The 18461-nt window shown below is 35.5% G+C and overlaps 4 protein-coding genes across 4 annotated transcripts; all 4 read left to right on the forward strand.

Annotated features, from left to right (window-relative positions):
- Positions 1–651: 651 nt before the first annotated feature.
- On the forward strand, positions 652–6242 carry LOC114726275 (protein NRT1/ PTR FAMILY 3.1). Its single transcript, XM_028912862.1, has 4 exons — positions 652–769; positions 996–1213; positions 1345–1907; positions 5104–6242. Exons 1-4 carry the CDS (start codon positions 658–660, stop codon positions 5969–5971), a joined length of 1761 nt encoding a protein of 586 aa, XP_028768695.1. The 5' UTR covers positions 652–657; the 3' UTR covers positions 5972–6242.
- Positions 6243–7062: 820 nt separating this feature from the next.
- Positions 7063–10245, forward strand: LOC114726278 (ACD11 homolog protein-like). Its single transcript, XM_028912866.1, has 4 exons — positions 7063–7541; positions 8272–8444; positions 9147–9292; positions 9876–10245. The coding sequence occupies exons 1-4, from the start codon at positions 7299–7301 to the stop codon at positions 9980–9982; spliced, it is 669 nt and encodes a 222-aa protein (XP_028768699.1). The 5' UTR covers positions 7063–7298; the 3' UTR covers positions 9983–10245.
- Positions 10246–12379: 2134 nt separating this feature from the next.
- On the forward strand, positions 12380–13964 carry LOC114726279 (heavy metal-associated isoprenylated plant protein 8). Its single transcript, XM_028912867.1, has 3 exons — positions 12380–12539; positions 12628–12709; positions 13408–13964. The coding sequence occupies exons 1-3, from the start codon at positions 12462–12464 to the stop codon at positions 13848–13850; spliced, it is 603 nt and encodes a 200-aa protein (XP_028768700.1). The 5' UTR covers positions 12380–12461; the 3' UTR covers positions 13851–13964.
- Positions 13965–15971: 2007 nt separating this feature from the next.
- Positions 15972–18206, forward strand: LOC114726276 (uncharacterized). Its single transcript, XM_028912864.1, has 5 exons — positions 15972–16273; positions 16366–16469; positions 16558–16729; positions 16931–17053; positions 17144–18206. The coding sequence occupies exons 1-5, from the start codon at positions 16088–16090 to the stop codon at positions 17888–17890; spliced, it is 1332 nt and encodes a 443-aa protein (XP_028768697.1). The 5' UTR covers positions 15972–16087; the 3' UTR covers positions 17891–18206.
- The last annotated feature ends 255 nt before the right edge of the window (positions 18207–18461 follow it).

The following is an 18461-nucleotide window of genomic DNA, read 5'->3' on the forward strand; positions in this document are numbered from 1 at the left end:
TTGGATAAGAAATTAAACATTTCAAAATTTCCCTGAAGGAAAGAAAGAGGCTTGATGCACAATATTTTCTATATGAATGCTATTGTCATTGTAAAATCAATTACTTTCCTTTTGTCTGTATTTTTCCCCCTTGCTTATCATCTCCTAATATATATATAGAGTGAGAGAACATTTTTTTTTTCCTTTTTCTTCTTCTCATTTTCTCTTTTCGTCTAAGCAAAATTGTAAAGAATATCCCCCAATTTAGAACATTGATATGAGCCCGACCAACGCCCTTTGGATAGGGGAGAAATTCCACTATTTCTTTGATGGCCGATCAGATTAATCTTCATTTCATTGAATCCATACTGATCTTTTTCAATATACTTAGGACAAAAAAAGAAGCAAATTGTGTCACGGGTCCTTGACACAATGCCTCACACTTTTGTGGTTTATTTGCAAATTTCTTCCCTCTGGATTGAAACGTAAATAAATTATTGCATAAATAAGAAGATATCTTTATTTTATAGCCAACACACTACTAGCTATAAAAGAGTCACGCGTGTGAACGGTTCCTAGGCTTTAGCAGCTCTAATAATTGCGACTCCACGGCCCCCACTCTCCTCCACATCTACTACAAACTTTGGCCTATAAATACTTAGGCTTCTTCCAATTTATATGCACAAGCAAGTTAAACCATACAATATATCCAAGATGGAGCAGGAAGATCACAGCAGCCATGTTAAAAGAATCAAAAAGGGAGGCCTCCTCACACTGCCCTTCATCTTTGGTAAGCTTCTCAACACTTCTCTCTTGCATTTTCCGGTACCACATATTTCAAGGTGGTTAAGTTTCTTCCGCATCCTCAAATTTCTATTTTTATCAGATAAACCACGATACTTGCTGAGAATGTGTGTATATATTATGTTTGAATTCTCTCAGAAAGATTGAGTTTTTTCTTCACATCTATCCTATTAAGCTTTTAGTTAATGGGTTTTTGAATTTGTTCTGTGAAGCTAATGATGCGTGTGAGAAGCTAGCAGTGGTGGGTTTCAGTACAAACATGATAAGCTACCTGACAACACAGCTTCATCTGCCATTAACCAAAGCAGCCAACACAATCACCAACTTCAATGGAACTGCAAGCTTGACCCCTTTGCTTGGTGCCTTCCTCGCAGACTCTTATGCTGGCAAATTCTGGACTATAACTCTCGCTTCCCTTTTCTACCAAATAGTAAACTACCCTCTTTCTCTCTCACTCTCATCCACTGGCGTTATATATACGCTAGTGACATGAAACCTCTCTCTCACAAGAAAGGTCGTGGATTTGATTCTGCTTGTAATTTCAAGTTGGTATCATTGCAGGGGATGATAAGTCTAACATTATCAGCAGTGCTTCCACAACTAAGGCCCTCGCCCTGTGAAGAAGGTACGGAGGTCTGTCAAGAAGCTGACTCCGGGCAGCTGGCAGTACTGTATGGGTCTTTGCTGCTAGGGGCACTCGGGGCGGGTGGGATCCGGCCGTGCGTGGTGGCGTTCGGGGGGGACCAGTTTGATGAATCGGATCCGGAGCAAGGGACAAAGACGTGGACCTACTTCAACTGGTACTATTTTGTCATGGGAACAGCAACACTAGTGGCTGTTACTGTGATTGTTTACATTCAAGATAATGTAGGATGGGGATGGGGCCTAGGAATCCCCACCATAGCCATGTTGCTGTCGATTATCACCTTCGTTGTCGGGTACCCGCTTTACCGACACTTGGATCCGGATGGGAGCCCGTTTACCCGATTGGTCCAAGTGGGTGTGGCTGCATTCAGGAAGAGAAAGCTCCAGCATGTGGCAGACTCTACATTACTGTACCAAAACCATGAACTGGACGCCTCCATTTCTTTGGAAGGCAAGCTTCTCCATTCTCAACAGTTCAAGTAAGTCATTTCAATCTCTCCTTCTTAACATTAGATCTAAGGTTAAATTTCGTTTTAGATATGGAATCTTAATTCATTTTATCTATTATATTTATTATTTTTTTCAAACTAATTTACCCAATATATAATCTAGACAGAACCGGTTTAGGTACTTTTATATTTGAATTTGAATTTCTTAACTGGATCAAATTAACTAAGTAATAATTAAGGGTTAATACAAATTTTAGTCCTTTAAGTTTGTCTTAATTTTAGTTTTGGTCCCTCAAATTACAAATCATAGGTTTTGATCCATCAAGTTTTTTTTATTTAAAACATTGGTTCCTATAATCTAATAAAAACTTGGATTATTTTACCTCTTGATAGCAAAACTTATGATTTGAAACTTCAGAAACCAAACAAAATGAGTACAAACTTGAGAGACAAAAAATTATATTAATCCTCGTTTTTATATTAAAGGTATGATGAAGAAATATAAGTATCAAAGTAGGTTTGATGTGACAGATAAATGGCTCACAATATCCTGGAATTGTACATTAAGGTCCTTTTGATACGAAATATTAAAAATAAGAGATAGGAACCGTGATTGTAACTGAAAAAAATCATTAAAAAGTATTTAGTATAAATAATTATTTGTTACATAAGATTAGGCAAACCCATGAAGATAGGATTGGGAAATACTACTTCTCCCTATAGTATTTTCCAATTCTACATACATGAGTTTGTCGGATCCCATGTAATAAATAATCTCGTTTGCTAAACTCTCTTTCAATTCTGATATCAATTTTTATCCCTCATTTTAGTGTTTTGTATCAAATGGGACCTAATCTCTTAGGCCACGTTTGGTAGGAGGGATTGAGGGGGAGGGCATGGGATTGGAGGAGGGATTGGGTGATTTTGTCATGTTTGGTAGGAGGGATTAAAGATTACTAGGATTGAGCAATGCCACATTGGTGGGATTATACAATCCCACCTTCCCCCCGGTAATGCATTTGAATCCTGGGACTAAAACACATAAAAGACACAAATACCTATATTACAATAATGTTAAGACAAAATATATATTTTGTTACAGGCTTGAAATATTTTATTTCAGACAGGAATATCTTGTTACGGACTTGAAATATTTTGTTTGAGATAGGAATATTTTGATAACTGTTTAAAGTGAGATATGGATTATCTTACTTGAACTTATATTACAGAAAATTATAGTAAAAACTGTCATTTGCTTCTTATCTTTTGATCTTACATATTATTAATTTCAAAATGCATTACTAAATTTTAAGAAAATTATAATTTTAAGTACCTAGTTATAACTTTTTCTAATAAAAATTTTATAATTTTAAGAAATTATTAATAATTCATCGGGATAAATTTTAAGGAAGCATTGACTTTTTTATTATTATTTTTTTTTGCATATAAATTTGTTGGGATACGATAGGAAGCCATTTCTTTAATCTATTATTTATTTATTTATTATTGTAAAATGAGTAAAAATTTAATGTATTCATTTTTAAAACAATATATATGATTAGGCGGTTTCCTTTTTATTAGAAGAGGAGTGTATAATGTTGGAGTCCTAAGCTCTAAAATACCGAGGGGTATTATAGTCTTTTAATTTTATATATCTTATTATAAATAAAATAAATACATGTATTCCTTCCACACATTACCTCCTACCAAACATAAAATAAAAACCCCATTCCCAATCCCATTACCATTGCCATTCCCAATCCTATTACCATTCCCATTCCATCAAAATCAATCCCTCTTACCAAACATGGCCTTAAGGTATTGCTCCCAACGTGTCACCGACTACTTCCCAGTACCTAAACATAATACTTTTTTTTTTTTAATTTTTGTTCCTTCCTATGTTGCATGGTTCAAATTTTTATGATATTTTAAAATAAATATTTCTATACTGCATAATATATGATCTTAAAATATAAAATAACCATCCATAATAATAAAACTAAATATTTAAATAAAAAAAAACTTTTCCTTCCTCCCGTGTTTGTCATGGAAGTCGGAAGATATGCTGATTCAATCATTAGCCTCAATCATCCACTTTTTCTGTACCCTTCATTTATTTATTGTGAACACTGATTTTCTTTCCCACTATTTATTCTTCATTGATTAAAAAACACTATTTATTTTTTTTAAATATACGAAGTTGAATTTTTTGCGTGTTCTTTTTCTTACTCTTTATTATTAAAACAGAAATTGAATTTCATGAAATTTTCTTAATTTCAAATCATGACTTACATAACCTTTGTACAACTTTTAGAATTCAAAAATTCATTATTGAAACAACAAACAACACACTACCCGTTCTAAAGCAAACTTTAATGCCCTCACGAGGGCTCAAAAAATTCATTATTAATAATGAGTTAAACTCAAAGGATTTTGTATAATTTAAACAAAAAAAATAATATCTGTAATTCTAAATGAAGGAGTTATGTAAAAAAAAATTAGTTAAGTTAGTTGTTAATAGTAAATGTATGTTAATTTTTCTAAAATATTTCCTTCAATCATTCACATTAAAAACTGTTTTTATTAAGGAAAACTCATTTTAGTATGTAAAATCAATGAGATTATTTTTAAAAAATTGTAAATTTGTGAGACAAAATTAATTGAAATTTTATACTATCTCCGGTCTTTAATATAAGACTCCGTTTGGATTTTAATTTGGTCCTAATTATAAGATCCCAATCCATTTTGTCTCTCATATTTATATTTTTTTCCCAAAATAGTCTTTCTAATAATGATAGTTCTAGCTAATACACTTAATTAGCAAGGATATTTTAGGAATGACAACACTTATTTATTACAAATAACTAACTTAACTTATTTTCTTAAATTAGTCAACTAGGTCTTATAATTAGGACCGGAGGTAGTATTTAGGATTAAAATAATTCCTCAACTAATTCCCACATTTAGTAATAGAGGGGTTATTAACAAAAGTCATTTTTGAAGTCACAGGCCTTAATGTGCAAATACAACAAGCTGAAACTATCGAAAAGTCAAAAACCCTCGAGCTAGTCCTGTTCATGTCTATCCATTGTGTGTACAAGACACAGAAAGCTTCAATCTCAAGACATTTTAGTATATCCATATTTTGCAATGGGATTTTTTTTTTGGTATGAGGAAGAAAAGTAGAGGCAAAAGTTTCTAATTTTGGAAGAATATCTTAATGCAGATTTCTGGACAAGGCAGCCATAGTGAGCGAAGAGGACAAGAACGAGGTCAAAAAACCAAACTTATGGAGGCTAAACACAGTTCATAGAGTGGAGGAACTCAAATCCTTAATCAGAATGGTCCCAATATGGGCCTCTGGCATCCTCCTCATCACAGCCTACGCTCAACAAAGCACCTTCTCCCTCCAACAAGCCAAAACCATGGACAGGCACATCACCCCCACCTTCCAAATTCCCGCCGGATCCATGGCCGTCTTCACTATCCTCACCATGCTCACCACCACCGCCTTCTACGACCGCATCTTCATCCCCGTCGCCCGCCGCTTCACTGGCCTCGACCGTGGCATCTCCTTCCTCCACAGAATGGGCATAGGCTTTGTCATCTCCATCTTGGCCACCCTCATTGCTGGCCTCGTCGAAATGAAACGCAAGGGAGGAGCCGCCGCCGGAGAAGCTATCTCTGTGTTCTGGCTTGTGCCGCAGTATAGCCTCCATGGAATGGCTGAAGCTTTCATGTCGATAGGGCACTTGGAGTTTTTCTATGACCAAGCTCCTGAGAGCATGAGGAGTACTTCCATGGCTTTGTTTTGGACTTCAATTGCGGCAGGGAACTACGTGAGTACTCTTCTGGTTTCATTGGTTCATAGGTTCAGTCGTAAGCCTGATGGATCAAATTGGCTTCCTGATCATAATCTGAACAAAGGCAAGTTGGAGTACTTCTACTGGCTCATTACGTTACTGCAAATTGTTAACTTCGCTTATTACCTATGTTGCGCCAAAGCCTATGTTTATAAGCCAATTCAGGTCCATACTAAAGAGGATGGAGATAGTTCTGATGAGAACCAGATTGAGCTTGCCGGCAAAATCTGATTCAAGCTTTTATATAGTTGACTCAGTGACTCGGATTTTCTTACTTTTTCGTTAAAATAGATGATCTCCAGATTAACTGGCACAAATGTCAGGTTGGAGTAGTTTCTCTTACGTTTATTCTGGTGATTTTACGCTTTATAGAGGAGGTTGTTAGGTGAACATTTGTATCGTAAATAAATAATATACGTTACTAATAGGAAACTGTAAAACGATGTTCTTACTATTGCCTGTATCATCGCTGTTTTAATCTGTTCAGTTCTGAATTTCTCTAGTTCGGCTATGGAAGAAATCCAATGAAGAGTAACCTTGAAGCCAGATGGTATAGGTTTCAATTTCTCGGTTTTGCAGCAGAGACAGCTTTGAGTTGAAGCAGGGAACCCCATTTGATATCCTCATAAAGAAGATAAAAAACGTTAAGGACAAATATAAGATCTTTTAATATTTATTCTCCTTGTTTTTTTTATTCTTTAAAATTTAGAAATATACTACCTCTATCTTAATATAAGACCCTAATCCACTTTGCCTCTTATATTTATGTATTTTTTCTAAAGATAGTCCTTCTAATAATAGTAATTCTTAGCAATATACTTGATTAGTAAGGATATTTTAAAAAGACAACACCCATTTATTATAAATAACTAAATTAATTTATTTTCTTAATCTCCTCAAATTAATCAACTAGCTCTTATAATTAGGACAGATAGTATAACATATGTAGACAAAAAAAGAATATGCGATGCGATCTTTAACGAAGTCATTATTATTGGTTATTTTTCCCATAGCTAAAAATCAAACAAAAACAAGGAACTATACATGATTTTATGTTTTGTTGGGGGAAAAAAAGATAAAGCAGTTAAAATATAACCTTGGAAAAAAGAAATCCTCATGGAAATTCATGAATCTCAATTCTCAACTTCAAAAGATTCATTCTCATAACCACATCTGTGAACAATTGGGCTTTTCCTCGACCCCTATATTCTTATTGGGCCTATCGACGATCCACACCGCTTCGTGTCTGTCCCCACTCCCCGTGATGGAACGGCGCGAACCCCCATTGATGCGCTGGAGGTGGTCGTTTCTCAGCGTTTTCTCTATCTCTGCTTCATGAAAATTTGGCGGGTTTCCTGGTTCCTACCTCAGGCTCAGCGCATCCTTAGGGAACCTTCTAACTGCCAAAATATCTCATCAACGATTTCCACTTTTGTCATTTCAACGAATTTGGATCTTTTGTTTCCGTTTCCTTTATCGCTCTCGGGACATCTCCACAATGTTTGCTCTTTTCTTAAGAACAGAGGAAGGGAACTAATTGTGGCGGTGGATTTTGAAGATGTTCAATGGGGAAATTATCCATGATGAGCTTACGCCACTGGATTCAGCGACGATGCCTCTATCCTCCATGGCCGACGCCTTCGAGGAGCTCGCAAAGAGGCTCAAGGGTCGCTTAAATGGGTCCATGGGACAAGAAATGCTTCGGTTGGACAACTTTTGCCAGGCTTGCCATCTGGTGTCTTTTCTATTTAATAGCCTCGGCCTCGCTTTCAAGTTCGCTGAGTTGGAATATATCGCCAAGGTTCGTTGTCCTTTTTTCTCCTTGGGTTTATGTTCTTGTTGAGCATTTGATGCTCTTCTCATGGATTGATGGATTAATACCTGACGAGTTTGAAGTGAGAAACGTGTCCTTGGTTTTGCTGGTAAAAAATGAGGGGGGAAAAAAACAGAGTTTCAACTTGTCTGGGGCTGAGAAGTGGTTATGATCATAGGTATCTATTTTTTCTTGTGTATTTATGTTTCTTTCTTCTTGTGGATTTACATGATATATTTGAAGTTGGAGTCGGAAAACATAGCGTTGAAACTGATCTCCGGGCTCTGGCGCCCATTCCTTTTTTTTTTTTTTGGGGGGGGGGTGGTCTAAGCGGAAATTCAGGTGCGTGGTGTGATGGAAGTATTGCTATATTTTGCATTGCCATGCGTTTTGGCGTAACATTTGAAATTGATGGACGTTACCTTTACTGCGCCATGAGGTGTTACGACTTGTATAACTAAATGACTCTGACTAATATTTGCAAGTGACAAGAGGACTATGTATAACTTGATAGTTTAACAACCAAACGTGTAGTTAGAAGAGGAAGATATCGAGTTTGGTGTATCTTTATTCATCAACATGCTGAATCAACAAGGATCTTGTTACGTTCATGCTTTCATGGCATCATGTTTACTTCCACATGTTGCAATCTACAAATCTGTAGGCTCTCTTTTTTGCATTTTTATATTGGTTTCAGTGATTTGATTGATATATGCAGCTACATGGACTTCTGGAAGCATCGAAGAGTTTTGATACTCTAGGTGATATCCTTGATCATGATATTGCACATAATACAGTCAAAACAGCAGGAAGCTTTTCGCGTAATCTGCGTAGAGTTCGACAGGGACTTGATCTCATCAGAGCTATATTTGAAAATTTTTTGTCTACTGAGTATGCAAACCTCTTTACAGATTTACCATTTTTATTCAGAATATCCTTTTTGTTCTGCAAGAATAAGATGCATATAACAAGCTGAATAATTTGTATGATATGAAATGTGTTCCCCTGTTTCTGAAATTTTCAAAATGAAGAGCACCTTCTGGAAAATTTTCAAGACACAAATGGGCACTGCTATTGTTTTCCTGACAGTTCTTTACATGAATGCAGTCATATGATCGATAACTCCAAGAACAGTCTCAATGGAAAATATTAGAAATTCTTCAATCTAGTTTAAATATGATTTGTGGAAAGCTCTTACTTTGTAAAATACAATTTCACGCCATAGAGGAATCTCTCTTCTCGCTTAATTTCTACTTCCCTTGTTTTATGACAGCATTCTTGCTTGACAAGTAGTTTCTTGAAGCTGATACTTCAGCTTTGAATGTTTATGTCCGTTTTGTGAAATGTGTTAAAAAATAAATGTGTGATGAAGATGTGTTATTTGGTAATAATTGGGAAAGCTGTCTTACATTGCATTGCATTATACCATTGTATGGTTCTCCCGCTCCTTCTACATAGCCATGTCTGTCTCTTCTGTTAAAACTTCATAATTATTCGTCTGCCAAGTTATTTTGGTAATGCATACAGATACTGAAGTATTCATAGGTCCGATGGATGATGGTGACATCTGATTTATGATTTTCTCATTTTCAGTGACAACTCATTAAGAGAGGTAGCTTCAACAGCTTATGCACAGGTTTGTGCACCATATCACACATGGGCAGTAAGAACTGCCGTTGCTGCTGGGATGTATACACTTCCAACGAGGGACCAACTGTTGGAAAGGCTCAATGAAACAGGTAAGCTCACGTCAATGTTATTATGTACGGTGCATGTCTTATAGGAAGTTTATACACACACATGGACTGAATTATCTAATATTTGCAGTTACCTTTTGGCTTTATTCATTAAAGTGCTATTAGAAGACGTGACGACTAAAAAATCTTTCTTTGAATTCTTTGAATCATCTATATTGCTCCAACAGAAAGCCCTAGTTTTTCCATTTTTCGCTTAAAGAAAAAAGACTGAACTGAGAGTAAATTTGGATTGTTGAGAATGGTGAAAAGGAATCCAGATATCCCCCCCCCCCAAAAAAAAAAAAAAAAGAACAGAAGAATGAGAGCTTTTACCAATCCTTCAAAGTCCCGCTATTTTGATGGTTTCCTTTAGATTTAGTTTTGAATCAATCATTAATCGTTATTTATCATTTTTAGAGATCGCAATATCGATGATAGTTGTGTTTATTTCCTTTTTATTTTCCTCTTGTAACTATGCATTTGTTGTGAAACGAACGATTTTATGCTTTAGCAATAGTAACTTTGTGCTATGTCGGTTTTATTAGATTCTTCTTGAGACCTTACGCTATGATAAATGTTATTACAGATCAATCAGCTGAAAAGAAAATGAGAAGGTACATCAATGCCTCGCTACCAGTTATAGAATACATCGATAAACTGTATCTTTCTCGAAATATTATACTGGACTGGTGAATTTCACAGCTTTTCGGCACACAGTGCTTAGTTAGTGCGGCCAAAGAAAAAGAAAGAAAACCCTCTGTCAAAAAAACAAAGAAAGAAAGAAAGAAATAGGAGACCTATGTATTCCCCCCCCCCCCTTCCAATTTATGGGCCTGAGGTGCCCTCTGTGTGTTAGGAGACAGTGAGTTGGCTTCAGTGCATAGCAGTAATGTTAGTACGCCCTTTATTTGTTTCAGTTTAAAAATTTAATTATGTTAGATTCTCAAATCTACACGTAATCAGACTTATAGCTTCTTTTTAGAGACAATTACAAATAAAGACCCCCAATATATAAAATTACGATTTAGGATCTTAAATTTGAAAAATAGCAAATAAAGACTTAGTCCTATTTTTGCAAATATAAAATCATGGTGAAATGTTTGAAATGCCTCTCAGTCAAATGACAAGTTGATTATGGGAAATAATAAGTTTACTTTGACGAATGACAACTTCAGTAGGTAAAATCACAACTTGACTGAGGGTATACCAAATGACGAGTTGACTATGAGAAATGACAAGTTTATTTTAACGAACAACAATTTTAGTAGACCAAATCACAATTTAGTTTAGGGACATTTTAGACATTTCACCTATATTTTGTATTTGCAAAAGTGGGACTCAATTTTTATTTGCTATTTTTCAAATTCAGGATCCCAAATCGCAATTTTATATATTGGAGGGTTTTTATTTGTAATTTTCCTTTCTTTTTAATTTTCTTTGCTCTTTTTCCCTTTACCAAAAAGGGGAAAAAAAACCTACTACATCATTAATATAAGAACTAATTTGACATTCAATTTGGTTTTAAATATAATATTCAAATCTATTTTGTTTCTCATATTTAGTTATTTTTTTAAAGTAATTTTTTTAGTAGTTGTATATGTTAAAGGTTCTGTCAAATATTAGTTACGTTCTAACTAATACATATGATTAATAAGGTATTTTAGATAAAATAAAATATTTAATTATTATAAATAACGAATTTAACAAATTTTTTTAATCAACTCAAATTAATTAACTATTTTTTTTATTGAGGAACAGGGTAGTACATATGTTTTTTTTGGGGGGGGGGGAGTCTGATTTGGCCAATTGTTATAAATCAAAGCAAATCGAGAATGAAAGGTGGGCTGTATTGTGTAAATTAGGCACACAAATATAATTAGATGGTCAGTTTTATATTTGATATTAAAAAAAGGCATCACATTAAAAAACTATAGACCCCTCCATTTTCGACTTGTATAAGCTGTAAAAGAAGGTCTTCCTCCCCCTTCATCTTCTTCGGGCTGCCATCTCCCATGTTTGAATTGAAGCTCTCCACGTCCCATTCAGCACCTTCTTCCAGCTTCCCTTTGTCCTCTCTCTATTTAATACATTCGTTTATACATAAACCTCCTCCCTGACTCACAATTGTATTTGACTTCCATGTTGTTTCAGCCTTATAAACTACCCAAGTTGCTCCCATTTTAATCACATTTCAGCCTTGTTTCCTTGTACAATTTTCTTGTTCAATCAAAGTACCACTTTATTTTGGGGGAAAAAAATTAAAGTGGTAGGTACCAATGAGTGAAGGTTATAAGTAAGATTGAACCCGTGATCTTTTACAAAAAAGTTTTCATGTGACTAAGTTATAAAACCGTTGACAGAGTACCACCTTCTGTATATAGACATAGGAACAAAATTAACGATTTCAATAGCCAAGACTGAAGCTATTCCCATGCTGGCAGGAATCTGCTTCCAGAGAGATCAAGAACACAACGTGAAGGACAGTCCTTGAATTGGCTTGGTATTACACTTTTCAGATTGTTGCGAGAGACTATGAACGATTGGAGTTTTGGAGTTAGGGATGAGGTTTTAGTTTCTGAACCTATGAAGAGCAATCGTGATGACAGATATAACTTTAGAGACAGTTATCTGAGTTTAAGGAACAAGAAAGTGATGAGGTTTTGTCTATTTTTCCTTTCATTTTTTAGTTTCCTTTTCAGTCAAGAAAACATAGATATTAATTTAGCAAACTCAAATATTTTGATCATATTCTACTTAAATGGTGAGAAAGACGTAAGGTGTATTTTCTATATTAAAAAAAAAAAAAGAACAAAGAATATTACAATTTGAATTCTCCATTTAAAGGGGGAAAAATCAGATTACTTCGTTCAATCACACAGTTTACAACTAAACTTTGGAAACAAGAAAGTGGCAAAGCATAGTTACGAAGAAATGCTTGTCCTTTTCCCTGATGTTGTGAATGAATTAGGCTTTTAGATAAAGTCAAGCATATAAGACTTATCACACAAACAACAAGTCCTGTCAAGTTGTCGAATCAGATTCCAAAATTGAAACATGGGAATGTCTTCATCTCCAAGAGGACACTATTCAAATGTAGAAATACCAGTTGGCCAACGTCCCACATAATTTCAATTTCAATTCTCAAATCTCCCACAAACAAATCCTCTTCACAATGCCTTTTGGTCTATCCAGAAGAAGAAACCCACATGGTGTGGTTATGTCAAGCCCCAACCACTACGTACCTGAAAAGGCGAAGTTCTTCTCTTGTCCTCTCCTACCACAAGCTCCACATTCTCTCATAAATTCGTCTTAACCAAGTTTCTTCTTAAAAATTGCAGTTTCGTGCCATGGTCTTGAGACTCAACATTGACTGCAATGCTTGTTGCAGAAAGTTGAGGAGGATCGTCCTCAGGATGAAAGGTTAAGGTTTCCAGACCTTTTCTACCCTTTAATTTCAACATCTCCAACAAACGACTAAGTGTTTTTTTCCTTTGTATCTCCACCCCACCCTCATAACTTGAGCTAGCTTTAGATGGCTTACAAAAAACTTTAGGGCTTGTTTAGATTTACGTTGACAAAAATAACTTTTATCTCAACTGACTTTTACAAACTGAAGTTGGGATAAAAGTTAATTAATGTAATTTGATTTATATTTAGATAAGCTTTTATAAAAAAAAAAAAAAGCCTGTTTGATAGAAACTTGTGTGAATAATATATTGAAAAGTCAATTTAAAAAAAGTTAAAAGCCAATAGCCAAAAAAATAATGCTTCAACTTTAAAATAGCTTTTGAGCAAAAGTTCAGTTGTTCCAAGATCATGTCAAATATCATTTTTTCCGTCCAACTACCCCCTTTTTTTTTTTTTTTGGTTCTAACTGACTTTTGATGCTTCCTAATGTGATCTCAAACATGCACTTATTATTAGAAACGTAATATATATGAGGATATATTCTACTAGTTCGATCTCTCGTGATATTTGCTAAGAAGGAGATGAATATTATTTGGGGGCGATCCATAACATTGACTTATGGATCCTTTGTGAAATGAATGGAAATATGTGTGGTTATGATATATAGAATACTTTGAGTTTAACGTGATGTTGCTGGTTTGATATTGAAGGGATAGAGAGTCACATGATAGAGAAGCAGCAAAGGAGGCTATTTGTGTGCGGTCGATTTGTTCCAGCAGATGTTGCAATACATATAAAGAAGAAGATGAATCGCAGAGTAGAGATCCTGCAAGTTCATGAGCTTGGCGGGAGCGAGACAAGTGAGAGAGATCAAACAGATAATAATCCAGATAGAGATGGGCCACCTGCAGAGAATATTTGCTCTCAACCACCAGTTCCCATGGTGGCATATCCTGGTCAAGCTCCTTCGTGTCAACCGGTCATGCCTCTGGCTTACTGCAAATCTGGTTATTCCGCCATGGAAATAGTTGAAGTCTGGGAGAGCTGTGATTGTACGTGTGTAACTGAGGGAGAAGATGAAGTTCCATATGATGAGGACATAACGGGACTTGAAGAACCATACTGGGAAAATGATTATCCGGATGAGTACTAGATTCAGATTTCTACGTGAAGATCAATTAGAACATGTGGGAATATTTGCAATCAGATAAGTTAAAGCAAAATAAAAGGGCTTCAAAGAGCTGAACCTCATTGGAAAGCCAATATATTGACCGTTTGCCCATTTCGCAGAACCCAGAATTGGGCACACAAAAAGTTAATATAATAATAAATCACGTCAAACTATGAAATCAATGGATGCTAACAGGCTATCGGTGATGACAATTTTTAAATTTTAAATAAATTAATGCGTTAATACTATTATTAGTTATTATAATTTGATCGGATTTTGATTTTAATTTCTGTGATTTCAAATTAGTAATTTTGATATCTATAGTTTTATTATTATTTATGAGTTTAACTTTTAACGAGTTTAGCTCTAATTCTTATACTTAAATTCAGATCAAGTCTTTATAAAACTATAAAAATTAAAATCAAAAGTAGATCAAACTATAAGATTAATAAGGATATTAAGCCTGAATGTTAAATCTTAACCGTTCAATTCAATTTTCAATCTAAAAGAATAAATAGGATAGAGGGGGGGGGGGGAAGAAGTCCCACCTCAAATCTAAGGTAAGCTAAACATTAGAGAAAGCGCCCAAACTCACACTTCGTCTTTGCCGTGTGGGGCGCCCTATTGACCTTCGCTTGTCGTGGCTTCACTAAGAAGAAGCTTCGTTCCCATGCTTTTAGACTCATTATTATTCTCCTTTTAAAAAAAAAAAAAACAGACTGATTATTTATTTATTTATTTATTTTATATAACGACAATTGACATTCAATTAATCAGGCTGTAGCTCTCTAATTGTTATCTGGGAAGATTTACAGTTTAATTTTATTTGAAATGTACTTTTCATTAAATAATTTAAAACATTTTACCGCACATGGTCCAGATTTTCTACCATAAATATAAATAATTTGGAACCAATGTTGTACTCCCTTATGTTTTTAATAAAAGACTCAATTTTTGAATTTATTTTTCTATAATTATAGGACTTGAATGCTTTTCTCTCATTTAATATTTTTTTTACACATTACACCTTTATTAATTTTACATTTTTTCTCTTTCTTTGCCTCCCACATTTAACATCTCAGAGTACTTTAGAAAAAGTGATACACTTTTTTTCAATATATTGATAATAAATAATTAATTTAACTAATTTTTTTAATTCATATCAATTACTAGCTAACCAGTCTTTAAAAGTTACAACCGGAGAATATTAGGCGTATAATGTTGACTTTACTTTGAGGTTGGTGAGGAAGAAAAGTTGAAGATTGATATTACCACATAATGGTACATTTGTACACCTTTTTCCATTTTGGTTGGTTGTCCCACCCTACTCTCTTTCATTTCTTTTTGTGATGATTAATACAATTTTTGATATCACAAGTTTGCCTGAATTTTCATTTTGGTCCTTTATCTGAAACCAATATTTTAGATGGAAAGAAATTTGACAGACCCAAGTCTACAGTTTAAAACTTAAAAGACTACAATCAAAATGAAAACCAATTTAAAGAACCAAAAATTATATTTATTTTTTCATTAATTTTCAAGTGTTCAAACATGTGATGTGCCCAAAAGACATTATACTACCTCATGTTCTAATTATAAGGTCTATTTGTAGTTTATAAACGAGATTTTATAATTATTAGAGGAGGTAGTATATTATACAACATATAGATAATTTTAGTGTGCGTGTCTATCGCTTTCATGTGCAATGCATAGATGGGTATTATCTTGGGGAGCTTACAATTTGATATGACATTTGATCTCTTTCTCTAAAATATCAACCTATATTAAAACGCAAGTTCACGTAAAAATAGTGCCATTGGAGGTATTTATTTAGCTTATTTGCAAAACTAAATAAATAATAACGCTTTTTTTTAATATATATATATATATATATATATAGAGATGTAGCGAAAGCTGTGCGAATTGGGAAAATGCATAAAGCGGGGCATAACGAGTGCTAAAATTTCCATGCAGTTTCCTGGAAATAAGTGTGAACAAACCTCTAGTGCAGCGCCTCAAACTCCATCAACTAAACGCGTTTCAGAACTCACTCCCCATTCGTCCCCTTCACATCCTTCTCTCCTAAGAAAACCCTTTATATTACAATTTATTTCAAGGTTCTCATATATAACTCATTTTCCTTCTCTCTAGCTTCTCCTCGAAATCAGAGAGAAAGAAGCAGAGGAGGCAGGGCCATCCAAAAGCAGAGCAGGGACTATATGGGTAAGAAGCGTGATGCTCTGTTTGGAAGAGCCTTCAAGGCTTCAAAATTCAAGCCACTCGTTAATCTCGCCGTTTCTCGCCTCGCTGTCCTCCGGATCCAGCGTCAAGTTCGCTTCAAACAAGCCCATTCTGATGTTCTCCAGCTTCTGCAACAGGGTTACCATGAACGTGCTCTGCTTCGCGTAAGATCTCTCAGATCTTATGAAGAAACGATACTGATATAAATGCGCTGTCTGATCAGTTTCAATGTTTTTTGTTGTATGTGTTTTGACAGGCTGAGCTTGTGGTCAAGGAGCAGAACTTGCTGGATGTGTATGATAAGATTGAAGGGTACTTGAACCTCTTAGTCGAAAGGATCCACCTCATTGAGGAAGAAAGGTTGGTTCGACTCTGAGTTCACTTTGTGACTTGTGACTGAGAAATTTGAATTCGATTGTGAGTTCATTTGGTGTTTGTTTACACGCAGAGAATGCCCAGAAGAACTGAAGGAGGCTGCGTCGGGTTTACTGTATGCGTCTTCAAGGTGTGGAGAATTTCCAGAACTTCAAGAGATTCGTACAGTCTTGACCACTCGCTTTGGGAAAGAGTTCGCTGCTCGTGCCATTGAGCTGCGCAACAACTGTGGAGTCCCTCTTCAGGTATTCTTGTGCTGCTTCTGCAACCTTTAATCTGTCTATTTAAGGGTAACTTAGAGTTTGATCTACTTATATTACTAATTTTCTGAGGAGCTGGGATTAATAAGCAAGCTCCTTAAACAGCAGAGAACTGTTATGCAGTTAAGAAATTTCTTTATAAATCATACGCTTATGAGTGTTCGTCTTTGTTGGGGATGCCTATAGATAGTACAGAAGTTGTCAACGAGAATGCCAAGCCCGGAAAGCAGAATGAAGGCAGTCAAAGAAATTGCTTCAGAGAATAACATTATTCTGCAGCTCGACGAAGTCTCTTCTGGCATAGTCGAGGTATATAAAGCTTAAATGTTATCAAACCAGTCGATTTCCTGTTCATAAAACTTGTTCAAATGACTTTGGTGCTTGGTGAGACCAATGCAGGGACCATTGAATGTGAAAAATGAAAACCAACTAGGGCCTGATAGACAAGAAAAGGAGAATATCGATAATTTAAGAAATGGTGGAAAACATGATGAGCTTCCTGATTCCATTGAGGCAAGGAAAAAGTATAAGGATGTAGCCGATGCAGCACAAGCAGCTTTCGAGTCAGCAGCGAATGCGGCTGCTGCTGCAAGAGCTGCAGTTGAACTCTCACGATCTGGATCACACGATCCTCCTCCCAATTATCACAACACTCCTGATGATGATGCTCATGTTAACTCTGGGGTAATTATCTCTCAAGTGTTTGACAGGGAAATTGTCGCTCCCCCCGATGATCACAACACTTCTGATGACAGTCGTGGTAACTCTGGGGAAGCAATGTCTCACGTGGTAGACGAGCAAATTGTCAAAGAAAATCGAGGTGAGGAGTTTAAAAAGAGTGACAAAGAAGAAGCTGTGAGAGAGGCTGCAGTGTCAGTGGTTGCAGAAGTAGATGCTCGTCCTGTTAAAGAGGAACCAGTTTTCGATGAGAGTGAGAAGGAAGCAGATTATGAACAAGAGGGCAAACAATCTTTGAAGCAGATATCTTCCAAGAGTCATGATGGTAAAGTGGCTGGTTTTGACACTGAGGATACAATTTTGAAGGCAGACCCAGGATCCACCAAGAAGAAGAGCTCATTGTCCATGAACTTGGAACAGTTGAAGAAGCCATTTTCAGTGAGGACTAAACGAGTATGGGGATTTTGATTAAGGACGAGAGCGTGTAGTGTGTTAATTTTCATGTAGGACAGAATGTTGTGAGAATATTTTAAGTAGATCCGCAAAAGGAAACAGAGCAAGTTGATTGTAGAGACGTGTAAATATCCCTAGCATATTTACATGTATTCACATAACTCACTCTGGTTATCTTTCATAGATCTGCTCCACTTAAACATCTTCTCAAGTTTTGTTAATAGCTTAGGCTATGTGTTGATTGCTTGGTCTGTTAATTTTTTTTAATCTTCTACTCCCCCAAGAAGGCAAAGTTGTTTTGGATAGAGTGAGTTTAAGAAATCGTTCAACATGGTCTTCTCCGTTATTGTGTGAAGGGTTACTTTCCCTAGGCAAGGACATACAGATCTCAGTTAATAATTGCCATGCCATACAAGAAATTTCTGGGAATGAAAATTCGCTTCCTAAGGGTAATGGTAATCTGAAGTTACTGCACATTACATTCCATCAACCTTTAATAGTCTTTTTCTCCATCTTAGAATCAACAATCAAATATAGAATATTAGCATAGCTAAAGATTGAGGAAATTAAGGGACACATGGAATTC

The sequence above is a fragment of the Neltuma alba genome, unplaced genomic scaffold, assembly GCF_004799145.2.
Source record: "Neltuma alba isolate B1F8T4 unplaced genomic scaffold, ASM479914v2 tig00012348_pilon, whole genome shotgun sequence".
NCBI lineage: Eukaryota > Viridiplantae > Streptophyta > Magnoliopsida > Fabales > Fabaceae > Neltuma > Neltuma alba.